We start from the raw sequence: 27383 nt of genomic DNA, 5'->3' as shown, positions 1-27383 counted from the left end.
GCCTCCCTCCCTGCCCGCCGCTTCCGCAGCGCCCAGGGGCGGGGACACGGAGGCGCCTCCCCTTCAAGGGCCGCCGCGCCCGGCGGGGTCTCACCGGACCTCCGCCACCTGCCAGGGGGAGGGAGGCCGCGAGGCCTGTGGCTCTTGCCGGCTCTGGCTAGCCCCGCGGCCTGGCGTGGTATCATCCCCAACAGCGGCCGAAGTAGCACCCCCACCTGCTCGGGGGGAAGGGAACAGGGGAAGCTTCCTCTTTGTGCCGAGCTCGTTGAGGGGCATTAAGTCAGGGGCTCTCGAGCTTCTTAATCTCCCAGTGCCCATGGATGGACTCGAGGTGCCCCTGGGAAAATACCAGCACTGCCTTTAGGGGTGTTGATCTAAGGACCGAGGTAGATCAAGGTCTTCGGGTAAATGGAACCTCTTTTATCAGACCAACTAACACTGGTGACACACAGCGGGTGCACCTGCACCCCCTGAGATTGGCAGCGCACCCCTGTGAAAACCACTGCCAGTGGCATCTGCGGGCAGTCCTTGATCACCACTGCTGGTGGTGTCTGCGCGTGGTCACTGACCACCAGTCAGTGCTCGCCACCCTGCCTCCAACACCATTGTGGCTGCCTGCGGGAGCTCCCTGCTCGCCGCCAGCACACCACTACTGCTGCCATTGTGCGCCCCGTGCCTCCACCTTCCAGGGACACGTGGCGTTCATGCCAACTAAGTTAGAAAAATTGTTCTTTACAAGCTTTCGGGCACAAACACCCTTCTTCCAGCAAAGGGAGAGTCTGTTGGTGTTTTGTGCTCTCCCGGATGGAGTAGAAGCCACTATACAAAATTCAGGTCTGTAAAAATGCAAATGCATGGCAATGAGGAGACAGAGCGCTGCCTTTTTTCTCCTTTTGACCTACATGCTAGAGCCGTTCTTCTGTTGCAGAGAACTCAGACTGCAGCAGGGCAGATGGGTTTTAACTCTAGAGGTTCCCATCTGAAAGCTTTGGGTTTATCTCCTGAATTATGTCTGTGTTCCTCATTGTGTGGCAGCCTTGAAAGAACCTCTAGACACCCTAGGGTGCTGTGGCCCTGGTTAAGAATTGCTGCATTAAGTCTTCAAAAGAGAGGCGAGGATTTCTGAAGGGGTGTGGAGAATAATCTCTTTTCCTAGGCCAACTGCATGGTTGGAATAAAGCTAGACAAGCTTTTGAATGCAGGCCTTCTTCATCAGGTTGCAAACGTGAAGTCTTCTGAATAAGTTGTAATTAGATTCTGCTGGCTGAGAGACGACAACAACAATTTTTGAATCTGGTTTTACGCTCCACTGGCCAGGCCCTGAAAGCAAAGCTTCCTGAAGGCTGATAAGATTAGTGGCAAACTTCATTATTAAAACGTGTATTGACTTTTTCCATTTTCAAAGTGTTGCTGTACAAGCAATGTCTAATTCGGGCTTCATCCTAGAATCTCCTCAGTTGTATAGAGTCTTTATGTGAGTTACAGCAGATGCAGTGAGTCTGCTCGATTGAGATGCATCTATCAAGTAAGAAGTTAGCAAGATCAAGTCTATAATTCTTGCGCTAGACCACTGAATCTGAGGGTGCTGCAGCACATTGGGGTACCTTGAGATCCTTTCAGGGGGCCATGCAATGTTAGCATGTTTAGGTGTGAAAATGTGATTTGCAAGATAAATCTAGAGACTTCAAACAGGCATCCAGTGTCAAAAGTATTCTGACCTGACCTGTGGTCTTTCTGAATTTTTTTGCAACAAGTGAATTGTTTTCATGAACAACGTGTGCACCTGGTGGCTAGGGGGGCATGGCGGTGGCAGTAAGTGGGGAGCTCCTGCAAATGCCACCGGTGCTGGTGGGGTGGGGGGGAAGGGGGGTGACGACCACCTGCAGATGCCACTGGCAGTGTTGGCAGTGGCCAGTGGTGGCGGCAAGCAGTGACCACCTGCAGGTGCCACTGACACTGTCGGTGGCACCTTTTCGTAGGGTGTGAATCTCCTACGCATCGTCGATGATTGTTTTGTTACTTTTCTGTAGTAAAAAAATGAGTGAAAATGAAGAGCTGGTATCTTTCAAGGGGTGCATTGAGTCTGCAAAGGTTGAGAATCACTGTGCTCTACCTCTAAGATTAATAAGTATATAATATGATCCCTGTATTTCAGATAGAGGATATGAGGCAGAGTGGTTAAATGGCTAATTGAAGGCCACAGAGAGTATGTGTGTCAGAGAAAGAATTAAAACGTAGGCGATCTAGGCTCCTCTTGCTATGCTCAGACAAATTGATCTCTCTCCAGGTTAAATCCTGTTCCTACTGGAGTCAATAGCAAAACTCTTAAAAAATACAGCTGTGCAAGACCAGGCCCTTAGTTATTGAGGGATTCTGTTGACATTGGATGAAAGGATTCTTTCTAAAAGCAAAGAAAAGGATAAATGCTCCAGGAAAATCTCAGCATTAATGCAATACATGTAGACTCCAACTATAACAACAGATTAAAGCCTGCAATTACATAATATTCATCAGCTTCAACAAAAGTTCCATTACATAAGAAATATATTTTAGGGAACAAAAGACATGCTGTAAGGAACTATTCCACACTGGCAGGTGAATGATTACTTATTAGGTCTTTTCAATCACACAGTTCTCTATAATGCTTAGAATAAAGCCAGGAAAGAAAAACATTTATGAAACACTGCCATTATCTTCTCCAGTAATGTGCTATAACCAAAAAGAAGGGCTAGAAACTCTACTTTTCATATTCAGTTCAGCAAAGAGGAGGTATAGTCTGAGACTGTTCTCACTAGTTTGCAGGTTGTCATAAGGAATCATCTAAGTGAGGTTCCTGGATAAATCTGATTATTGTTTAGGAGAGAGGGTTTTTTTCATTGTTTGAAATTCTCCTTCCTGCTAGCTGAGGCAATAAAAAAGACAAGGCATTGTAGAACAAGATGTCAGCTTGTGTAATAAAACAGGAAGCCTGCTGCTGTATTTTAAAGCAAATTGTTGCCATACTCTGTGACTTTTCCATGGTTCACCCTATGTAGCTATGGGCACTTGTGGAAGAGGAATAGAGGTCTGGAAGCTGTCATACACTCAGGTGGAATAATGTCAGGCACAGACAAACTGCTCTGACTTTGTGAAATTTTTCACTCCCTCTGCGCATAGCTAAGTAACAAAGCACAAATTAGTAATATATAGTTCTCCTACCTGCATTGTAATATATTACAGGATAACTGTCAGCAGGTGCAGCACTGGGAAAGTAATAATGACAATCAGGATCAGCTGACTTGATTTTACTTGCAGTGAGACTTGAAACGGATATGCTTTACATTAATAATATGATTAGGAACACATTTCCATGAGCAGTGTGACATTCTTTTCGTTGAAGTCTCAAGCATCCATTTTTGAGATAAAGGCTTAATGCACCAGTGACTTTCTGCAGCTTTTCTGTTGGGAAACATTTGACTATGCTTTTGCATTTATCCTGCTTATCTCATGGCAGTGTTACCAATTTACTGTGTAGATATTTATATTTGGGTCTTCCTTAGACAAATTGTGTGGATGTTACAGGAGAGGTGTGACAAGGTGACTTGTCAGGTTTAGCCCCAAGTGAAGGAAAATAAAAGCACACATGTCACATGATAACCATGTGACTGAAATCCAGGTTCGCTGGGATTTGTGAGCAGCTTGTGATGAGACAGAAGAACTGGTAGAAGACTTGGGAAATGTGAACTCAAGAATTAGTGCTAGGTGAAGAATGAAAGCTGTTCAGTAAGGTTATGTCTATACCACTTCTCTCTTGACTGGGAAGTAAAGCTTAGTCAGTCACTGCTGCTGGGGGATACCCAAAGCCTGCAATTAGACAATGCAAATGCTAATGAGTGACGCTGAGCTTTTTTGAGGGCATGAGTGCAGACCTGCTTCAGCCCTATTTTGCAGTTTTATATTGCCTAATTGCAGGTATTAGATGTGACCCACTGGGAACAAGTGGGCACAACTAACTTCCCCAGGAGCAGATGTGGGTTCAGGAGAGAAATGGTATAGTTATGGCTTTAAAAGCCATGGAGACTATAGTCTGTGTTAGTCAGGGGAGTTGCTTTGTTTTGATACTATTTATGAGGCTTGTGCTGGAACAATAAATTGTGCCCCGAGGTAAATAAAGCCTTGAAGTTTTTTACTAGTTCCTTTTAGGGTTGGTAAGAAAGCCACCGGCCCAGGAACCTAAATGGGAGATGAGAAGAGTTAGCAAGTTTTACAGGATGCACGTCTAAATGTTTTGCAGAATTTTGGAAAATCACAACTTGTTTTATCAAACATAAGATCTCCATTTGGATATTGGAAGGTTTAAATCTTTATCATTTTCCTTCATAGTTGAAGGAGCCCTCATTTCATCTCATGAGTGAGATAATGGGTTTTCCTGTTCAAGAATAGGAATGTAATGTCAGGAATATTGCCTTTGTAGGTCTCCTTTGTCTATAAAATTATAAATCCCCTATTCTAAAGACATTAATGAAGTGATTCTCAGCCATGGTACCATGAAGTCCTTTCAAGGGTGCTGTGGAGTGCAACACAATGTTAGCACTGGTAGGTGTGCAAACACATATTCATGCTTTACAAGATAAACCCCAGATAGGAATCCATTGTGTCAAAAATATTCTGACCTGTTGTGGTCTTTGAGTTCTTTGCCGCAGAAGAACTTCTCTTTAATTTTTCTGTAGTCAAAAAAAGAAGTGAAAGCTAAGAGCTGACATTTTTCAAGTAGTGCCTTGAGTCTAAAAAGGTTGAAAACCACTGCGTTAATGTATATTTCCAAAGGCTGCAGTAGCTCTAAGTGATTGCCAACATCATCATTTGAGTGAACTTCACATGAGAGTGCATCACCTAGATTGGAGGGGTGTAGGTTGTACACCACCTAGATTGTGCATCACCTAGATTGGTTAATTCAGTTTAAAGCATGTCCTATGTAGGAACAAGCTGGTACACAATCTTTTTTAAGGCTAATAATCCAAAATGTGAGCACACAACTGAAAAGTGATCCGTAATGACTTGTATATCTTTCTAGGAATGAATAACCAAGACAGTCAGTCACTAACAAACAGAAGTTCCTGGGTGAGTCCTCAATCACCCTTGTTTTTGCTTGCATCCAGTTGGGATTAAACTATCTTTCTGTCAATCCGCATTCTGAACTGAATACCTATATTAAATTCAGGCAACAGCTAGTAGCTTGGCAGTTAAGACATTAAAATTGTGGGTGTGAGGATGCAGCCTTACTTTACACCATTTGTTACTGAAAATGGATTGGAGGCATCATGCTTGTCATTGTCCCATCATAATATTGTCTATTACAGCAAACTTGTTGGGGCATCCAAGAGAAGCGTTCGTAAGCCTTCTCTGCTGCCAGCGTTAACTGTGTTTTTAAGATCAACAGAGATACAGTAGAGGTCAATATCCTGTTTTCTGCATTTCTCTTTATATTTGCTGTGTAAAGATCCTACCTGTTGTGCCTCTCCCTTCTCTGAAATTGCTTTGGTTATACGACAAATGTTTCTCAGCTTTATGGCAACTAAAGTCCATCCAGTAGTAAAACAAACTCCAGGTTCTGTTATCTTCTTTGGACTGATCACTCCAAAAGAAATGTAGGCCATCCCAGACTCCGTAGGTTGACCTTCTCCTGTAAGGCAATTTTCACTTAGCACTAGTGTGTGGTTTCTATAGATGCTTGATTTTCTGCTAATCAGTGCAGTTCATTCTGGCTTAAGTGTCACTGTAAGTGTGTGTATGTTCTGGATCACTTTGTTCAGAGAGGTAAATTTGGCTTTATTTTCACTGGGATACTTATCAGCTGTACAGGCTGACCAGAATACATTCAAAGCAGGCAGCAATTAGGTCATTTTTCTAGCCCCTTCGTCGGACCATAGACGTGAGTAGTGCAGTTCTAAAAAGCTAGCTAGGAAGGTTATTTACAGCCTTTCCTAAAACAACAGTATTAAAAAGGGCTGGTCGGTGTTCTATGGGGGGCTGCTAACTCCACTGCTCCCTGATCCAGCCAAAAAAACCTAACCCCCACAACTGTCCATAGGTTTGCAACTGAAACTCCCAACTGCATTTTTACCTGCACCTTGCCTAACCCTGAAGACTTTCACAAGATGCAGAAAGTTTGCACAAGGTGAGAAGAACTGCAACTACCTATGATTTGTGCTCAGCCGACCTAACGCTTCCAGTGTTGCTCATCAAGGCCCAGCGACAGGAGAGAGGACACAGTCAAATGTCTATAAACTTAATTATGCAAGAGGCAAGAATTTCTTAGAGTGATAGTTTTTCCTGGAGCAATTATGTAGTTGGCATAAAGTTAGATGAGCTTTCAAACGCAAGATATTCTTCCTCGGGTCTTGAAAGCTGGTCTAACTTTATTTTAACCCAACTGGCTGATCCAATAAGAGCGATCGTTCTAAGAAATCCTTGCTTCTAGCAGACCCTCCGGGCTACGACATCACTCTTGCGCTTTTAGCCACACTTTTAGCTTCTCTCATTTCTTGGAGTCTCAGTCCAGCATAGATAGACTCCCTGTGCTGGAAGAAGGGTGAATGCAACCGAAAGCTTGCCAAAAACTTTTTTCCAACTACTCAGTTGGTCTAATAAAAGATGCCGCATCTACCCAAAGAACCTTGCCGGTCTTTTGCACTACCATAAACTTAATTCAAAGTGAGAAAGTACTGCCTCCTGCTGCCACGGGTCCCTCCAGACTGTGCAGTGGCTGACTTAGGGGATCTGAAAAGCAGAGCATGCACAAGTAAGGACGCAGCTTCCTCCATGTAAGCCTCCCTTGGGCAGAGCATGCGAAACGGGCTTAGCAAAAGGTCTACTCGATTGCTCTAACATCGATTGATTGAGTCTGGCGGGGGAGGGGGCGCTCCAAGCCATTCAGCTCGCTCCTTCGCATCTCGCTCGGCTTATTTCCCCTTGGAGGCTGTGCTATTGGCCAGGTCTGCTTCCAAAATGGCGGCCAACGCGACGACCAACCCGTCACAGCTCCTGCCGCTCGGTGAGTGGGTTCCCGCTAGGGTCTAGCGGAGGGGGGAGGAAGCAAAGGCTCTGGTTTCCGCGGGCTCTGGGTGCGTGGGGAGCGCTAGTGCTGGCTACAGTGATGGATGGATTGGGGGAGGGGACGAAGCGCGAGAACTGTTAGACCGTTTGCGGGACGCGGCTGGGGGAGGGGAGTCACGTGAGACTGCGCCTGCGCTGCGATCGCGGCTCTCCCTCCCGGCGTGGGTGGAACGATGATGACGTACGTCGTACGTGGAGTGCGCAGGCTTGGTGGGGGTGGAGAGTGTTAGGTGACGCGTGGGAGGGCCGATGCTGCAGCAGGGTGGGGTGGGGACTCTCTGGCTGTCACTGGACCGGCCACAGGGTTGTTGCGTGTGTGGAAGCGCTACTTCAGCGGCCCGTTGGCTGTCTGCAGCTGCTTGGTCACTGTTTATGCTGTGCTCATTACTCTGCACTAGTGGCCAGGCCACTTATTGCACACTTCACCCATGAGTTGTGCAGTATAGGTAACGCGTAGATGGGGCCACGTAAGGATGCAGCTCCCCTCTGGAAGATGTCTGTCCAAAGGCGTTTTGGCCTGTCAAAGGTTCCCTCCCATATGCTTCTCTTACAGAGGCAGGAGGGAAAAACGGAGCTCCCAAACCATCCTGTTCTTCCCTAGCTAAAATTCTGCTGTCCCAAAGATTTTTAAAAATGTGGATTATACCTTCTAAGAATGTATTATTTAATTTATCTATCTTTGTTAATGGCAGTACTGCTCAACCTTGGGGCCCTCAACCTTTGGGGCTTCCAGGCCGGATGCTGCGTGGGGTGGTTGTTTTGGACTGGCTGCATGCCAGCCTGACCTCTGTCTACCCACTCTGGCCATGGGCTGGCCTGACCCCACATGCCTAATCTAGCCGTGCACAGGCTCAGCCCTGCACGCAGAGCCACAGCATCCAGCTTGCCAGGCTTTTCCCAGGTCTGGAACCTTAGCAGTAGGAAAGGGGCTGCTAACACTGCCACTGCTCCAAATTTTGGGGCCTGTGCAAAGACCTATGTGCCAGATGACATTACCTCATGGGCTGGTGGTTGAGCATCACTGGTTAATAGGATGTAGAAAAAAATGTAAAGATTAAATGTAAACATAAACACTATGTGAATTGTTATTTAGATTTCTATCCAGCTGGATTTGGAAAGTGCTTAGCATGTTGGGTACTGTTGAAATTGATTATCATTAATAGTAATATTACTAAAACTTCATTCCAAAGTGGGCTCGCTAGGGTTATATAGTACTCGGTATGCCCTTGTGTTGTGTGTATAACAGTGGATATCCAAACAAAAGCTATTTTTATATGTATTGGTCTGTCAATGTTTCTGGCATTCTGTTTGAATGTGCACTTGTTTATCCTCACATTCTGTAAAAGGTGAACATTAAAAATAGATGTCCATTTATTCCGTGTGATGACAAATGCTTTTAAATTTGCAGAGCTTGTGGACAAATGTATAGGCTCACGTATTCACATTGTGATGAAGAGTGATAAAGAAATTGTTGGCACGCTCCTAGGGTTTGATGACTTTGTCAGTATCCTTTACATGAAACATTTTCAAGGTATCAGTTTTTGTGCTTATGCCTCTTCAATGCCTGTACATGTGTTTTAAGTTCTTTCCAACCTCCAAACATTTTTGCACTGACAAATATGATACTTGAAGTTGGAAATAAAAAAGGCATGGCTTTTGTTATGAAATGAAAATAAACTTCAGTTTAATAACTTTGTTTTCTGTAGTTTTATTCCTTGATCCTAGACTTCAGACATGGTTTTAGAGGATGTTACAGAATTGTAAGTATTATGTCTTTCTTGGCTATTTTAACTTTGTTTTCACATGCCGAAAAATTCTAACAAAAGAATATACACTGATTTCTGGAAAGCAGAATTCCTATTTGGAGGAGGATGGCGGGGCATGAGGCTTCATGAGTCTGGTGTGTGTGGTGGAGGGAGGTGGGGGAAGATCCTCAAGAAAGTACTCGCTGTCACAATGCCCTATAGAGCACTGTGGGAAGATGGAGAACCCAGACATCTCCTGTCATGCTCTGCAGAGCATGCCACTGTAGTAGAAAGTGCTTATGGAAATAATCTTGTTGGAAACAAGTACTATTGAGGGTTCCACTCTTAATGTACTTAAAAAAAAAAAAAAAAAAAAAAAGTACATGCCTGTTTGGCTTGCTCTTCAAAGATAATTGAAGCATCTCAAACATTACCTCTGTCCGCACCCCTAAGCCTCAGTTTGAAAGTGTATATATTACTGTCCAGTAATTTTTCAGTCACCTCTTAAATGACTATATTAGGAGCGTACAGCTTAGGATCCACAGGCAATGCTTATCAATTTATCCTAAAAACTACTCCTGAAGAAAGAGAAAAAATTAAATATAAACCTTTCTCCCCCCAGTTGTTTGTTTTTTCCATATTTGACTGTGTCATTTGACAGTTAGTTATTATTCAAGCTAGGGCATTGTCTGAAGATCATTAACTCTGGGGCATGCCATTTTGAAAGTTTTATGTCCTTCTGCTCTTGAACATGTTAGGATTTTGGTATGTGACTAGAAGGGTGAGGAAGATTGGCCAGCCTTGAACTGTGCATTTCTGGTGGAAAAGTCAGTGATTGAGCATGGATACCTCACCAGTATCAATGCTATGTTCGTTCTGCTGTGGTTGAGAGGAGGCTTTTGTCTTGGCATTTTTTTCCTAGATGGTAGCTGTATGTACCCTGCCAGCTACTGTGTAGTGTAGAGATCCCTAACTTAGTGTTAAACAAGTTACCTTGGGTACCTGAACCAGTGTACTCATGGCACCAGTGAGCTCTTCTTACCCTGCTGAAAGTACTGTTGACATTCCTTAGTGTTTGCTACAGAAAAGAGTTTCTGTAACTGACGTGCTTAAATGGAGTAAAAAGTCCTAGTGTCCTGAAGAAAGTCACATTGTGCCCACAGGCTTCTTTTCCAATTTTACGATTGATCCGGTAAAAGGTATCCCCCAAAATTCTGTTGGGTCTCACATAGTGCAAATAAAGCAGTATGCAGGCCTTTTTTTATATGCATTAGCATGTTTAGATTATAGAGGGCATTTTGGCCTGCTTTGTTGCCAATGACATGGTTGCTAAATCTTGTGAAACTAAGTTACCTTGAATTGGACACTTCATGCTTTTTTCTAAATTGAGGATAGAACCTTGTGGAATAGCTGTCACATGCCTTGGCACATGAACTTTTTAAAGTGTTTTCCTACTTAACAGCTTTGACTTTCCCCTGATCTCCACATTAGATAACCCACTAAGCTTAGTATTTTTAATTCTGTCTGCATGTCAAAAAACAATGATCAGAATCTAGGATAAGGAATGTTTTGTTGTGTGTCCTTGCAAGCTTATATAGCATGCCATTGAGAGTGTTGAGAGTGGTTAGCTTATAAAACTTTATCTGTTGAATTCTTTTTTTTCTGAATTGAACAGAAAAACAAAGAACATCGTAATGTTAGGTCCTTAGAACACACAGCGGACCTGTACCAAAATGTATAGTGTTGCTTGACTAAAATATTTGTTAAGTAGCTGACTTCAATACAGAGCCGTAAACTTCACTACAATTCTTATCGCGTATTCTTGGTTCTCTTAAACTCTTATTTACTCAGTCTTTTTGTTCCTAATGTTCATTTAGTGAAATTACACCTGAAGGAAGAAGAATTACAAAACTAGATCAGATTTTGTTAAATGGAAACAACATAACAATGGTAAGTTCTGGAAAAAAAAATTTTACCTTAGCATATGGACAAGTCAGTTGAAAAATTCCCTTGAGTAAAATAGAACTTCTTTTTTCATTTTTGCTAACTTTTTAAAACTGGTGCTCTAGACAGATTAGATACAGTTCATACTGTAGTTCAAGTAGTTACAGACTTAAAAAGTGATTGCTGGACAAGTGTAATGGTACCATTTCAAAACCAGAGGGGAAAAAACCAGAAGTGTGAAGTCAGTTGTAATGAACTAAAATCATAAGGCTGCTGATGCATGTTTCAGTTTGGACCTGCAATAATGTGGTATTATACAGATTTGGTTACAAAGAAGAATGCTAGGGCTTACAAAGGTAGATGGAAACAAACTTCTACTTGGAGTTACTGCTATTTATTAAAAAAAAAAAGAAAAAAAAGGCATGCTTATTGCATACCTGTTCTTAATAATCTGAATATTCATATCAACAAAATGACAAAGATGGCAAAACTTCTAGCCATTTCTTTTATAGCTACCCCTTTTTATTTTGTGTTTGAAGTTACATTTGTTGGCTTCTCTTTCTTGAGGCATATTGAAGCATATGCTTATCTGTTGACAATAGTACCAACTTGGATTCCTTCTACAGCAGTAGTGCCCAACTCATCTGGCCCCATGGGTCCAGATCCAGTCCACAGGTCAGATCTGGAGTGCAAAGCTGTGTAATCTGGCCCCTGGGGCTGGAATTTGGTGGTATCGCTAATTAATGTGATTCTCAGAGCTATAGCAGCAGTTCTTCTTCCCACCTCCAAATTCCCAGCCCCATGGAGATCTCCAGAGGCCAGATGACAAGGCTCCATATCCTGAATCCTGCCTGTGGGGCTCCCCACACGTCCAGAAATTTGATGGTAGGACTAGTGGCAGCAGCATTAATTGCCATGGTGCCCTGAGACCCTTGTGGAGCTCCATTTGCTGGATCTTGGTCACCCGTGCTCTCAAGCAAGGGGAAAATATAGCATGTTTAGTCAGGAGTGACTGGTTAATTAAAATATATCAAATGAGAAGACTGGAACCATTTAAAAAACCATTCACTCTTAAGAAAATATTTACTATTTCCAGTTACTGTGTGGTTTGCTCAAGAACAAGTCAGTCATGGTAAGAATGCCAAGTACAGTGTGGAAAATAAAAGGAGTAAGAGTTTGAAAACACAGGAACATTTCATTATCTGAAAACAAAAGCTACATCATTCTTCATTTGATCTGATCCTGTGACTGCTTTTCTTGGGAGTAGAGTTGATAGCAATTTGATTCAGTTACCTAGGAGCACACATGTGAAATTGTGTTCTAGCATGACTTCAAACTTGCTCTTTCCTAAGCGTGTTGTGGTTAACTGTGTCACATTCTGACAATTCTTGCACAAGGCTTGAAATGAAATATGAACATTTTTCATACTGTCTCTTCATACACAATTGTCTTTTTGTTTTATAGCTGGTTCCGGGAGGAGAAGGACCTGAAGTATAAACTGCTGTGTTTCTCTCTGAAGACTCTTGTTATGTGTTGTTCAATGGGGCATTTTGGGGTTTTTTTACATTTAATGTTGATATTTGATAAAAAGTAAATATTTCCTTTTCAGGGAAGATGCATAGTTAATGCTGACTTTGTAAGTTAAATAATGACTCTTTTTGTACAGACGTATTGATATGCTGTTCTGAATAAAAGATATTTTCTTTTTGTTAAATATGGTGGTTGGTTGTCTAATATTACTGTATTAGAAAAAATGCCTGCAGTTAAAAAGAAATCGGGGAATCAAAATTGATGGACACAATTTGTTGTAACTGCTCCATGCATAAGAAAATAATAGCTTTTTTGCTCAAACCAGTCAGTCAGCCATTATTTTAAATTTTCTGTTTCACATCTTACATGCTATTCTGTAATGTGGGCATAACATAACATAAAACCTGAGCTAAAATCTCATTCCTTTGAAGTAAGAGTTGGAGACTAGACAGTTATTTTTATCTAAATAATACTTTCATCAAGTACATGCATTCATTCTTATCATCCACACAGGAGTTGTATCACCCAGCATATGTAATGACGCTCCAACAGGAACTCGGCTGGTTTTTTTTAGAAATTGAACCAAAATTTGTGTCCGTGGGTCAAAGACCAGTTTTATTGGCTTATGGCTCTACTATCCTTTGGCTTTTAGTATCTTTTGTCATCTTTTTTGGAAATACATTTCTTTTTCTTGTTAAGAAAAAAAAAATTGTAATCTTGTGGTCAAAAGAAAGCAAGGGGATATCAACACTATATATTGTTCAGGAATAAAAAAAAAAAGTAGTTTTGGAGCTTCCCACTCACATGGGTGGGAGACTGCACTTCTGCCACTAAGTGGTGCTATTTGTACTTGAATAAATTGGGATTGTGCTATGCCTCGCTTACATGGTTCAAAATACCCCTCCTTCCATAAGAAATATAACTTCCTGTCTTTTGATTTTTTTTTTTCTCCATGATCCAGAGGGTGACCCAGATCACAGGAGGGGGTTTTCTTGCTTTAGAAAAGTTCTAAATTAGGAAGTGGTGCATTCTTAATATAAAATGGAAAATGGAGTCTGGTTCTGAAGCGGATCCATTGCAGCTTGTTTTTCTTCTTTGGTAGTCTCAATATTAACTATTTTCTTTGAAGAAGAATCACAGATCTCTTGTTGCCTACAGAGATGCATTGGGGCAATTTTGTGGGTTAAACAAATGCATCACCAAAAGTGTGAAGGAGAATAGGGAAAGGGACTCGGGAGAGACCTAGGGTGGAGAGAAATTGTTCTCTGAAATAGGCCAAAGCAAACTGTATTGTCCAACTTTATTTGATTGAGGAAGCTACACTTTATACCAGAACTTCAACTGAAGTAAAATGAAGATTTTTTTTTTTTTAATTTTCTTTCTCTCTAAAGAAGAGCGCTTTCTTTTAAGACCAGGAGCTTAAGGGATATGCTCTGAGTGTCAACCCTGCTTGAATTGGCCTGTTACAGGTAATCTGAATGAATTCACCAAATGGCTTCCCATGCCCATCCTTAGCCTTTCCTGTAATTAGGGATACATTCTTTTAACAGTCTTAAGATAGAAATATGATGCTCTAATTAACTGAAGTCACTTTTGTTCATTAGAAATTGATTAGGTTCACTAAAACAGTGCTGGCTTCCAGCTAGTAAAACTGAGGTTTTTTGTTACCATCATTTTATCTCACCCTCCATCCTTTTGAAAGATAACTTACTGCAAAAAGTACCTCTCCACTAGACCTCACTTGGAAATGTGACTACACTTTTGTCCCAAAGTACCTATTTTTTCACAAAAACTTTAAGCTATTAACTTCTATTAAATTGTTTCATGAAATTAAATTCCAAAAGTTTTATTATATAGTATAGCATGTTAACAGCATGAAATATAGAGTTCCTTAGTTTGGATCCATCTCTCTTAGACTCAACCTCTGAAACCAGAACAGTGGGACAGAGGCATGTTGTGAAGTATTGATCCAAAATATAATATTAATAGCTGGCTTCACACTTACCTTTATTTTACTTGCTGTTTGGATATGTGAGCCATTTATTCAGTATGTGAACATAGTTTGCAAGAACAAGTTGCCAAAATTGGATTCATAAAGGGAAGGACAAGCAATATTTAGTTCTTTTGTCAGAAGAGGAGTAAAATGTATGTCCTTTTATTCTCTACAGGGTTTACCTGTTATCCCTAGAATAAAATCTGGTATTGTCTCTTACTTTTGCTGTGATAACTACTACTTATCTACAAAGAAGAAGTGCTAATACTTCTCATGGGAAGAAATTGGGTGCATAACTCCTTGAAGGCTGTATATATTGCTTTTTAATAGCATCTGGCTGGAAAACACATTTCACAAAAGGCAAGGAGAAAATGTTAGTTTGTGCTAAAGAAATCTAAAGTAGTTCATGCATTGGTTTTATTTTTTCAGCTATCTTGCTCACTACTTATACCACTTGCTAATTAAGAAACAAACTGCTGTGTTGGGTTCTGTAGAAAGCTAATGTTTATTCACATTGCTGCTGTTCTGGCCTTCAAGATTTGTCACAGAGTTGCTTTGTAGAATACTGTTAGGTTTTTACCATACCATAGAGAGAGAGAGATGAACTAAAATAAAATGAGCCATAGCAGGTGCGCGATGTTGATAGCGGTTTCAAAATGCTAGTTAGAACTGGTCCAAAATATATTTCTGCAGTAAGAGTTGTCTGAGTTGCTGTGACTACAGTTCTATGGAAACAGGCAACTTCCCTTATCAGCATGTGCTGCGGGAATCCCCTAACAATGAAATGTTTGCTTTATAAAATAAGATATAGAGGCAAGTCCTGGTCCCATTGTGGTCAATTGCAGCATTTGTATTGACTTCACTGGCTACTAGTATTTTTGATATTTGGGATTTGGAAACTAGAAGTATGGTGAACAAGTCCTTAAAGAAATGATTTTGTCTGCTAGTCCAATCATGCTATGATTATTTTACTTTGAGAGCTATTTACAATATTTTGGGAGTCAAAGAAAAGCCTTGTCCTAAAACGAGCTGAAGTTGACCAAAACTGTTCCCTATCAGTAGTAGAGAAAATACAATCATCTCTTCTCAGCTTCATGGAATTCTAACTAGAATGCAAGACTATTATTTTCTCTCACAGTATTTTTGCTTTGACATGTTAACTGGTGAAATTTTTACACGTACAAGAGCAATGCTATAAATCTCTTCTTACACATTAGGGTATATTTTTCACTGATTTGTCTATATCTTGTCAAGAAGTTATGGTGTATGAATTGTTATTTGTTGCCATTGATGACACGGGTTATAGTTTAACATTTGTTCCTGAGAATAGTCTAGTCTTGTAATTCAATGCATCTCCTTCTGATAACTTTAAAGCTTCAGCAGATCTTAGCATTTGCTGTTCTTTTATGAATTTTTAGAGTGAATGACCCAACATTTATGATATTCATAGAGAATGGCTTTAATTTCTTGTAAAGAAAACAGTGCGAGATTTAGAAGTGTTCTTGTAATTGAGTAAAATACAACAGTGGAAACTTAATGGCCTTGTCTGAGTTTGAGACCTGTTTAACCCTTTATACACAGTTAATTCCAAACGTTGAAAAATGTGCCTATGCATATCATTTGTGAATTTTTAACTACAGAGGGTTTGGTTTATTAGTGATTTAAAATGGGCTTTCTTGCTTCTTATCATTAATACTTTCCATAGGTATTGTACTACTTTAGTTAAGTTGCTATACTCTTACTGCTCTTCACTGTTCATTACCTATAGGTAAGCATGCAGTAAGAGTTTGTGCTTAAACCAATTATTTAGGGGCAGTTTTTTAAAAGTTCCACCATGTGTGAGCATTGAAAATTGTGCCTGTAAGTTTTTGGTGTGCTGATCAGCTTTGCCTTTAATGGAACTATGCTGATTTTAAAATGCCTGAATTTTATTTGTACAGTTGAGTCTGTTTGGTTCTTATGCTGTACCCAATACTGTATTATCTGAAATGTGGCAATTGCCTTCCGTAAATGAACAATATCTTCATGACAAAAATAAAATGACCCAATTTAGTTTCTGTTATTTGTAATGATGCTCAAGATACAAAGATCTTGTCCTGACTTTCAGGCTATGGTGAGTTCATAGAACGGAGTTAGGAAAATCATCTTCCAGATGCAATTTGTTTTGCCTGCAAGTAAGATATGACTAGTAACAGCATTTTGGGAGTCAGTGTTCCCTATTTCAGTGCTTTCCAGAGCAAACGTTGTTCAATTTACAGTTAAAATCATTTTACCAACTGTTAGCCCCACAGATTAACTACCAACTTTGAGAGTTAACAGGGGTTATTTTTACCTTGAGTACTATTACTAGTGATAAACGTGCTGCAAGACAAATTACAATCTGTGTGTGATAAAGCAGAAACTGCAACCTTTTCATCTTAGAAACTTACTAAATTTAGGTGGTTTTCTATGAATATCAATAATATAAAGAAAAAAAGTATTGCTGCTGGAGTAACCTGAAAAAAACCCTAAGAGCCACACACACAATGGCGTTTATGATGCAAAAGTTCTGCCCAACTGAGGTTGTGGTTATATATACCATCTTTTGATTTGCAAATCTTTTCCTAGAAGTCGGTATGAAACAAAACAGATACAGTTCATGATACAGAAACTTGGTTCATTTGTTGTATAATATTAACCTTAACATTTTAACCAAGAGTTATAAAACTTTCTGTTTATAGATGACAACTAGTGCAGCTGAGATACTTGGATACTTTAGTATTGGGAACAATACAAGAATTCAGTGTTGGGGTAAGTCTGTAATTTACATCAACTGAAGTTCTGTCTCAGATTGAAACACAGAATGCATCGAAATACATTGGCTATAAACATTTATTTCCAGAGTATCTTATGAAGAGTTAAAAAGTGCCAGCATTTGACCTTTAGTTTCTACACTGCCTTTTCTATGCTTTAGGCTCAGGTTCAAACATTTTTATTGGGAAAACAAAGCACTCTAATTAAAATCTTCATTCAGTGATCTGCTCAACACTTACTGAGATCACATTGAAGTTAGGCCCCTGACTTCCTGAATTACCTCTACAGATTATTTTTTCTGCTAAACCTGGCAAGTCAACTGTGTGTGTATGTATACGCAATAACACATGACAAGTAACCAGGCAACTGCATGCTCCAGATGCGGTGGGAGACACAAAACAGCTAGCTGATTACTTTTCCACGGACTGAAAGCACCAGACCCTTCTGTAGCCTTGTTTCTTCTAATTTATAAGATGGTATTTCTACAGTGTTCCTCCTTAAGTGCTCTTACTGTGTGTGTGTGTGTGATTTTTATTTTGGAATTATTTTTGTAGTTTCTTTTTCCATTTAAAATTCTTTATCTTAATTCTCATTTGTGCTACATTTTGTAGATAGTATCATAGTTGGTAGGGTCGGAAGGGAGCTGAACAGATCATCAAGTCTGACCCCCTGCCACAGGCAGGAAAGAATGCTGGGGTCAAATGACCCTGGCTAGGTGATGATTTAGCCTCCTTTTGAAGACCCCCAGGGTAGGAGCAAGCACCACTTCCCTTGGAAGTTGGTTCCAGATCCTAGCCGCCCTGAGAAGCAGTGCTTCCTGATGTCCGCTTGAACCTACTTTCAGTCAACATTATGGCTTGTTATTCCTCGTTACTCCTGGTTGTGCTTGAGGAAACAGGGTCTCTCCCATTCCCCGCTGGTCCCCCTTAGTAAGTTTATAGACAGCCGCCAGATCCCCTCTTAGCCTTCTCTTGTGGAGGCTGAACAGGTTCAGGTCCCGTAGCCTCCACTCTGGGCCTGCTATGCTGCCCCCTGATCATGTGAGTCGCCCTCCTTTGGACCCTCTCAATGCTGGCCACATCCTTCCTGAAGTGCGGTGCCCAGACCCAGACACAGTATTCCAACTGTGGCCTGACCAATGTTGCACAGAGAGGGAGGATCACCTCCTTGGACCTGCTTGTGATGCATATGTGGATGCATGACGAGGTGTGGTTGGCCCTACTCTACTGCGTCTTCACATTGGCGGCCCATGTTCATCTTGGAATCAATAATGACTCCAAGATCCTTTTCTGCCTCTGTGCTGATGAGAATGGAGTTCCCCAGCCTGTAGGTATGCTGCTGGTTCTTCCTTCCCAGGTGCGGTACCTTGCACTTGTCAGTATTGAAACCCATCCTATTCTCATCCGCCCACCCTTGTAACCTGTCCAGGTAGCCTGTCCCTCCTTTCTAATGTGCCTACTTCTCCCCACATCTTAGTGTTATCCACGAACTTGAACAAGATGCTTTTCACCCCCTTGTCCAAGTTGCTGATGAAGATGTTGAACAGTGCAGGCCCGAGGACTGAGCCTTGGGGAACCCCACCACCCACATCCCTCCAGGTTGAAAACAACCCATCCACCACCACTATCTGGGTGCAGCCCTCCAGCCAATTTGCGACCCATCTGACTGTAGGCATCGATGCCACAGTCGCCTAAATTTCTTATGAGAATGGGGTGAGAGACCGTGTCGAAGGCCTTTCTGAAGTCCAGAAAGACTACGTCCAGCGCAACATCTGCATCCAAGGATTTTGTGACCTGGTCTTAAATAAAACCAAAATACAGTTGATGTTTTTTTGTCTTTTTTGTTTGTTTTTGTTGTTTGTTTGTTTGTTTTTTAATGAAATGTCTAGTCTCGATCACACGTGCATTCTTTAGTCTTCAACCAGAGACTTTTTGCTTTAGCAGTACCTGTAGAGGACACCAGCTCTGCCTCTTGTATCCCTGCTTCATCAACAAGGGTATGAAAATAGTGGTGTATACTCCCCATTCTCAGTTCTTCTCAGCTGCTGAGAGGAAATAGTCTATCAGTCGGTTAAACAAAAGATCTTATAGCTATTTCTATCAATCCAGCATTTTATTCAACATTTGTCAGGACCTGATTGTTCATGTAAAATATGTCCTGTTTCCTTCTTGTCTTTTCTGTCTAAAAGAACCACAACAGTTTCATAATGAATTATATTGAGGAATGTTTATTTAAAGGAGGGTGTTTTGCAAAATTGTTCTTTAAACGTGAAAGTCAAAATGCTGAAATTAAGAATCTGTAGAGCCAGAATTTCAAGAGAGATCAGTACCTGAAATCTTGGCTTCCTTTTCAAAATTGCTCCACCCCGCAAACTGGATGCAGACCATGGGATCCTCACAAGCTGGATTCAGGTGTGGGGGCAGGACCAGTGACAGAAGTGGCAGAACTGTGGCAGCACAGTCCTTGTTCGTCTCCCCTGCCATCAACAGTCATACTCCTTGTGGCCCTGTGGCAGGTTCCAGCCCCTGGTAGCTCTGCCTTTGAATTTCCTGGTCCACCAAGAATTCTGCAGGCCATGTTTTTGATACCCTTGTGTTTAAATTAATATGTACTTCAATAGATAATGGAAGTGTTTAAACTCATTAGAGCGAACAAATGCAGACAGAGCAATGGGTATGCCACAAATTAAGCCCCATATTCATCCTGAGTGGCACTTTGATTCCTTTCTTTTATCTGATCTGTTCTGCTTTCTGCTCCCTTCCCTGTGCTTCCTATTCTCTGCCACATTTTCTCCAGATCTGTTGCATGCCACTTGTGGGATGTGCTGCAGATTTGCCACTCATTAGACTAAGAAACCTCTTCAGAGATAGGAGAAAGACCAACCCGAATCTTTAAAACCTTCTGAGTTTAGGAAACTGACTCTTTCACTTTTAGATGGCCAATGACTTATTTAACCTGGAACTGACAACTATCAGATCATATAAGCCAGTGCTTATAGGAAGTTCTTAATTTAGCTTGCAGATTCTGAAAGCTCAAAATATTGGGATGAGCATCTGTAATCTTGTAGGCTTTATTAGCTGTCCAAAAATATTGAGGTTCACACCCTAATAGTTATAATGAAGACACCTGGAACTCTCATGTAAAACAATTAATGAAACTGTCATATTTTATAAATGGCCTTTATAAATTTAATTTACCCACCAAACTTCTTAATTCTATATTTATTCTTAATCAGTCATTACCAAAAAATAAATGTGGTTTTTTCGTAGTCTTACCAGTTGCCCCTTTACAATTCTCACCTGAAGCCCTAGTAAACAGCTGTCAGCATTGTACTTTTCTTTTCCCTTTAGAGTTTATTTTTAACATACTTGAAATATATGGAAGTACAAGAGTCGCCCAACAAAATAAATGTTAAATGTGAAGTTGTATTGCTTGCTTATTCATTCAATCCATTTCTACCATTCCAGCATAATGCTGCTTTTGCTGTTAGAGACATTACAAAATATAAGTAATCTGGAACCCACAGCCCACATGCTTCCTCCCTGGGCCCCACACAAAGAGTCCAAGTGACTTGCTCAGATACAGAGGACATTAGTGGCAGGGCAGAGAATTGAGCCATAGCCTCCTATTTTCCAAATTAGCACCTTTACTGCTGGGCCATCTTTTCCCCACAACTCCTCCAGGAACATGTCAGAAAATGTACCAGTATTTACATTTCAAGTGTTTACATATATTGCATCATGCATAAGGAGGTATCCTATACAAAATCCTTATTAAAGAAACATTAAGATTATTTCTATAACCTTAGCTTTCCCTCCTGTGGGTGTGCATAGTTTTGCCTATAATTAGAGGGTCACATTTTACTATTTTGCATTATCCCTGCCTTATTCAGTAGTTCCTGCCTTTATATCAGACAGTGATAGATGAAAGTGCATCTTTCAGTGTGAGGAGCTGGTTGCAGTGAAGGTCATAGCCTACCTGGCAGGGGAAGGTGCTGGCTATCAGGGCAGCAGCCAAGATGGTGACTGCTCCCTTGTGCCTTTCCGCCAATCAGTGTTGGGGGGTGGGGCTGCCTCCCCACATCATTGCCCAGGGGTGGGACTGCTCCAGAATTACTGTGAAATTGGTTCTTTGGGCTGTGACCAAGTCACAAAAATTGCTTTCTCTCTCTGAGTTAGGTACCGGGTGGATCCCTACTTAGAACTTTATTTCTCTTTTTTGTATAGTTTGCATTATTGAGGCATGCAGTCTAGGTACCCTAACTCTTATAAAATGATTTTTTTTGTCAGAATAATGATGGACATAATAAAAACCTCACATTCAGTTCAAGAAATACTCCATGCAAAATTTCATTATTTAAAATGCTTGAGTGAAAAATGATAAATACTCTTTAACTGCATTATACAGTTGTCGTTTAGTGTAGTGGGACTTTTGAGCTTAATTAACTTAATTGACTTAATTAATGCAATTCAGCCAGTGTGTCATATCAGCAGAGACATCAGTCTAAACCATTTGGTTTTTTTCCTCCCTGTTTTTGTCGTTGACAGAATTTTAGCTTCCTTGTTGAAAATAGACATGGTGTCTGCTGTGTTTCTAGAGCAGGGGTGGGCAAAATGTGGCCTGGGGTCCGGATGCAGCTCTCTAGGCCATTCTATCCGGCCTGTGCAGCCCCTTAAAATTTAGAAAATTAATATATATCTGCCCCTGGCTGCCTATCATGCGGCCCTTGATGGCTTGCCAAAACTCAGTAAGCGGCCCTCCGCCCAAAATAATTGCCCGCCCCTGTTCTAGAGGGATTAGATGCCTGATATTGTTCAATTTTAAATCAGTGGGGAGGAAAGTATAACCCATGCAGATTGACTCACTGTTCTTACAGGTCTTTCTATTTTTACTGTACTTGTATTTTACTTCTCTTCTATTGTACTTGTACCCCTCCTACAGGCCCTTTGAGACTGGTTAGCTGATGTCAGGAGGCAAGCTATAAGTGCAGCATTTGCAAACAGTTTCTAACTAGCCATTGCCATTGCAGCACAAAAATGTATTTATTTCCTTACATGATATCTAGGTATTGACATGGTCACATGGGTTAATTTTTAAATTTGAGCTAAATTAGGTGTGAAGTTTCTCTTTGGAAGGAGAAATAGCATTTGTTCCCTCAGGTCAGAAGTGTGTTGAATCATAGTGCTCAGGGCTTTGTAATAGTAATCAGAACATAGTGACTCTCTCCTTTTAGGATTTGATTGTTAGGCTGGGCTAAGATGTTTGTCCATTTCAAGCCTAGTCAACCTCTCCTATGCAACTGAGCTGTTTGAGAAACAAGAAAATAGCCAGCTAAATAATTAAATTATTAATAACATTTGAAGGTATAACTTTAAATTAAATGCAACACTCCTAACACTGGAATGGCTTGATTAATTTAGTTTACAGTCTACAGAGTGTGCATAGCTTTTAAATCTGAGGAAGCTGCCTTACATTTGTTTAGTACTAATTAGTATATTAACAGAGTAGGATCTGTGCTTATTCCATAGCGCTTTATGGATGAAGCAGTTGGCTGCAATCCTTGTTTGCTTGCTTGAAGAAATGTGCTACTGATCATAGTGCAAATGTATCAAGCATTTTCTTTATTTACATAAACAACTTAGCATTTTTCCTGCATTATTACTAATTAGAAAAAATACGAAAACACCAGATGAAAAAAAATATGTTGCTCTTTTAATTGCAGTCTAGGCTGTGATTATTTTCAGAAAACAATGTAAAATGGTAAATCTTTTGGGAACATAAGTAACTTGGCAGGAAAAAGCTAATTTTCTTTGTGCTTTGAAATGAAGTTAAAATGTTGGTCTACAGACACTTTTTTATGTGGGGTTTACAGGCAGAAGACATTTCTCTTCATGATTTTTTTTAGTTGCCTTGTATGCTGGTAATCTGATGCATAACTTTATGGCAGTGGGGTTTTTTATATACTAGAATATTGGTCTACTTCACATGGTGAGGTTTTTTGTTTTGTTTTTTTTTCCTGAACTGAATGAAAACAGATCAAAAGAAATGTGATCTTATGTTTTACAGTATCATTGGTTATTAAAGAGGATATCCTACACTACCAATGGGTTTATTGACACCAAATGTTTCCTTAGGATACAAACTCCGTTGTATTGACTTCTAACTTCAGTCAAGGATGCATTTGCCCTGTTTGTGGTTTTTCCTTTTCAAGTATACTGCTAATATTTTTTTTTTCAACATAAAAAATATTAACCAATTCCAAACAGAATTGCAAGTGGATCTTGTTAAATCAACCTCATTAGAAAAAATATTTTTATATAACTAGTGGCTGTATTTTCTTGTGTAATAAAGGTACCTGTATATCTCAAAAGGGATACAATTATACCCGCATGGCAAATGGGAGAAGATGGGGAGATTAGCAGGAAGGCAGAGGTGACAAGGAAGGGCTTGGTTGGTCTGAGGGCCCCATTTCCACTGAGGTGGCCTTCCTAGGTCCACGTGAGAGGAAACAGCAAACAGTGCAGCATAGTGAGAGGTGGACCATTGCGGATGGTGACACCCTCAGTGGCTGGTCTGGGGAACATACAGGGAAGGATTGTAGTGGGTGACTGCCACTCCTTCCCTCACCCTGTTCCCTCTGGTGAAAATGTACTGATGCAGCAGGCTCCAGAATGCATCTACTTAACTCATCCAGACCCTTAAGCCTTTCCAACAGTAATTATTATAGGGCAAGAGCTATAAAAGACCCTGACAACTTAACAGTTCATTTCAACCTTTTGACAAAGGCCACTATACTGACATGACACAACTTTTTCCACCAAATCAATATGAACTCAAATGTCTTTCTCTGACATTTATTTAGCCCAAGGCTTTATTTTCATATTGGTTCCTCTTGTCACTCCAGTCTCAACTGGTTTTGTCCCTATTTAGTGGGATAGTGAAGTAAATCATTAGAAGCTTACTCTTGTAAGGTATTAAGCATTCTGACCCATTTCTGACAAAACACTTGAGCATGTGCTTAGTTTTAAGCTCATGAATAGTCCTCTTGGAGTCAAGGCCAGGTAGGGACCACAGTACTCGTCACCTTTCATAATCAGGGCTATTTATAACCAGCTGTTTTTATCATATACTTTCTAGCGTTGAGGTTCATCAGTAAGCTGTATGTAAAATTTAAAATAGAGTGCAAATGAACAGTTTTAAAGACATAATCTTACATCACCATTGTGATGATACACTTTGGGTCAGTCTTATTTCACCTAGTAGGCATTTATGTACGATCCTATTCCACCCTGCCAGAGTTCCTGAAAAACTTTTAATCCAAAAGGTTGTGCTCTTCCTTACTGCTTTTTGTGACATAGGCCACATAACCATTGAGATTCTCCTGGGACAGTCGCTGCTCTCCTAGGAGAAACACAAGTGTACAGACGTCCAGGATTTTTCTCCCAGAGCAAAAATGGTTGCTTCAGGAGAAAAATAACTTGGAACAACCAAGGTGAAATTGCTTCCTGGACAGTTTCTCCTGTGAGAGTGTGTACATTCTCTTCTGAGAGAAGATACACTGCAGTCCTCCAACATCCCAGGGTGCTTTGCTCTGTCCTTCCACCCCCTCCCACCTCTTGGGAGACAATGTGTCGTTCAGGTTGCACTAAGACAAGGAGGAGAACATGTCCCCATCACAAGGCCAAGTTTGTGCTGCAGGGAGACAGTCTGCAAAGCAGTGTCTGGATCAGGCAGTCAGGGCTGCCCTATGTACTGGTGCCACATCTCACCATTCAGACCAAAGGAGGCTACAGAGCACACTGAGATGTGATCACAAGGGATCCACAGTATCAGCACTACAAGCTCTCTGCTGTTCAAGGGCTCAGCATTTGAATATCTGTTCAGGTATCTCTGTGTATTTTTTTTTTTCTATCAAGAGAACAACCCTGGGAGAATTCTCTCAGATCATTTGGTAAATCTGCTATTTTTATTATACCAACTCGGATAGTTGGAAAAATTCTTGCAAAGATGAATTTTTTCCAACTGTTTGAGTTGGACTAATAAAAGATATCAGATTTACCCAAAGAACCTTGTCTACCTATGTCCTTAGACCAACACAGCTACACCCTATTAGGGCTGTGCGAAGCTTTGGTCCATGATTCGATTCAGTGGAGATTTGGCTCAATTCGGTGGCTGAATCTCTGACTCCGAATCAAATCAGAGGATCATTTAATCTCTCCGAATCGATTCGGAAAGATTCAGTGATTTGGACATAGACAGCTTTAAATGCTTTTTCTATATACCTCAAGGTACCAGGTGGCTCGTGAACGCTGCAATGCTGGGCGCACGGAGTGTCCTACAGAAGTGCGGGGGCCTCCCCAGCGCGCGCAACAGACCTGGAAGTGGACCAGAAGCTCTGGTGCAGAACACTTAGTGGTGGAGCCTGGGCTCAGGGGCCGAGGAGCTGGAACTGGACTCATTGTACTGGCAATGGATGAAACAGCTGTAGGGTGACTGGCACTGTCAGCCCATGCTTGCCTTCCTGACACTGATCACAATGTCCACCAGGGCCCAAGGGCCCCAGATTCTACAGCAGGCCACTTGCCCTTGGGCGCCCTCTCCCAATTTCTAGCTGGCTAGTTAGTAGCTTGGTAGGCTAGATGTACTTGCTTCAGGGGCTGCATGTTTGACACCCAGAGATTACATGATCCTTGAGGTCCCTTTCAACAGTTCTAATATAAATACATGAATTTTCAAGGAGATTTAAATACATTGAACATGCTGCATAGGGGTATGCTACTATCTGAACTAGAAGGAGACAAAGACATTTTAAACCAGAGTCAAAGTTTCTGTTTAGGATCATTTTTCTGAGACTTTTTTTTTTTCCTTAAAAGTAGGGCTGTGTGAAGCTTTGGTCCCTGATTCGTTCGGCGGAGATTTGGACATAGACACAGCTTTATCTCTTGGAAAGATTCAGTGATTTGGACATAGACACAGCTTTAAATGTTTTTTCTACATGCCTCAAGGTAGCAGGTGGCTCATCAATGCTGAGACACTGGGGTGGGTGGAGCGTCTCACAGGAGTGCGGGGGAGGGGGGCCCTCATGCACCAGGCAGCAGAACCGAAAGCGAACCAGGAGCGCTTTCGGTCCACTTCCAGGTCTGCTGGGGAGCAAGCAAGGCCCCCCTCTCCATACCCTCCCAGCTCAGCGACTGGTTCCTCCTGGGTTTGGGAGGGGGGGGGACGGGACAGGGTCTACCTGCAGCTGATTGTTGAGCCAGAGGGGCATGGGGGAGAGGGCCAGCACACTCCCCAGCGGACCCGGAAGTGGACTGAAAGTACTTCTGGCCCACTTCCAGGTTCCTTGAGGTATGTAGAAAAAACATTTAAAGTTATGTCTATGTCCGAATTGGTGATTCTCCAAATCAGCATTGAATCTTCAGATTTGGATTTGGCTGAATCGAACCAAGGACAGTGATCCAAATCAACAAATTGAATCACTGTCCTCGATTTCAGGCCAAATCCAAATCTGAATCGAATACAGCCCACTTTGCACACCCCTACTTTAAAGGAATGATGAACTTTCCTGAAACTCTGAGAAATGTTTTCCTGCCTTCCAAAGTAACATGACAATGTTTGAAAACAATCATATTAAAGCAGAGCTGATGGATGTTGCAACTATTTTCTGCGAATGTTGCAAACTAATCCTGTGCATTCTTTTAAAAAAGAGACTTGCACATAATTATTATTATTATTTTTTTTTAAAATAGCAGTTATATTCAGAACAGAAAAGGCAGCTAGATAAGGAAACTTGATGGTTGAGAGATCTAAAGTTAGAAAGTCACTTTAATGGTGGTAGATTCTTGAGCTACCAGAACTTTATGCCATTCTTAAACATAAATTACTACCCTATTGTCTCTTTAATTGTACTTTGAAAGAAAGGACCCTTCTTACACTGCTAAAAGAATATTCTTCCATTTATTGTTAATGAGAGAGATTTATATATAGAAATGTTGCAGTCAATTAATATCAGCTTTAAGATACTTTCTAACTTGTTTTACTAATAGTTTAGATATACAGCTTCTGTATATTCAGTGAAGGATACAAAGAGGTTTATTTCTCAGCATAAACAGGAAATGGATATGAAATGCTTCCCTTAGCTGAAACAATGAACTGTGTGCAGGCTGATTCCTATACTCCTCTCAGGTTCAACTTAAAATAGACATAGAGTAAATTACGGGAACTCTCTGAGATGTTATGACCAAGTTCGTGATACAAAGTTTAACTCAATGTAAGGGTCAAAC

At 41.1% G+C, this 27383-nt stretch overlaps 1 protein-coding gene across 1 annotated transcript; it reads left to right on the top strand.

The window, feature by feature from the left end:
* Positions 1-6895: 6895 nt before the first annotated feature.
* LSM5 (LSM5 homolog, U6 small nuclear RNA and mRNA degradation associated) lies at positions 6896-12497 on the top strand. Its single transcript, XM_006020840.3, has 5 exons — positions 6896-7033; positions 8504-8599; positions 8828-8855; positions 10718-10790; positions 12249-12497. Exons 1-5 carry the CDS (start codon positions 6988-6990, stop codon positions 12279-12281), a joined length of 276 nt encoding a protein of 91 aa, XP_006020902.1. The 5' UTR covers positions 6896-6987; the 3' UTR covers positions 12282-12497.
* The last annotated feature ends 14886 nt before the right edge of the window (positions 12498-27383 follow it).

Source organism: Alligator sinensis, unplaced genomic scaffold (assembly GCF_000455745.1).
Source record: "Alligator sinensis unplaced genomic scaffold, ASM45574v1 scaffold86_1, whole genome shotgun sequence".
NCBI lineage: Eukaryota > Metazoa > Chordata > Crocodylia > Alligatoridae > Alligator > Alligator sinensis.
Note: the sequence above shows the minus strand (reverse complement) of the source record. Positions and strands in the feature narration are given on the sequence as shown.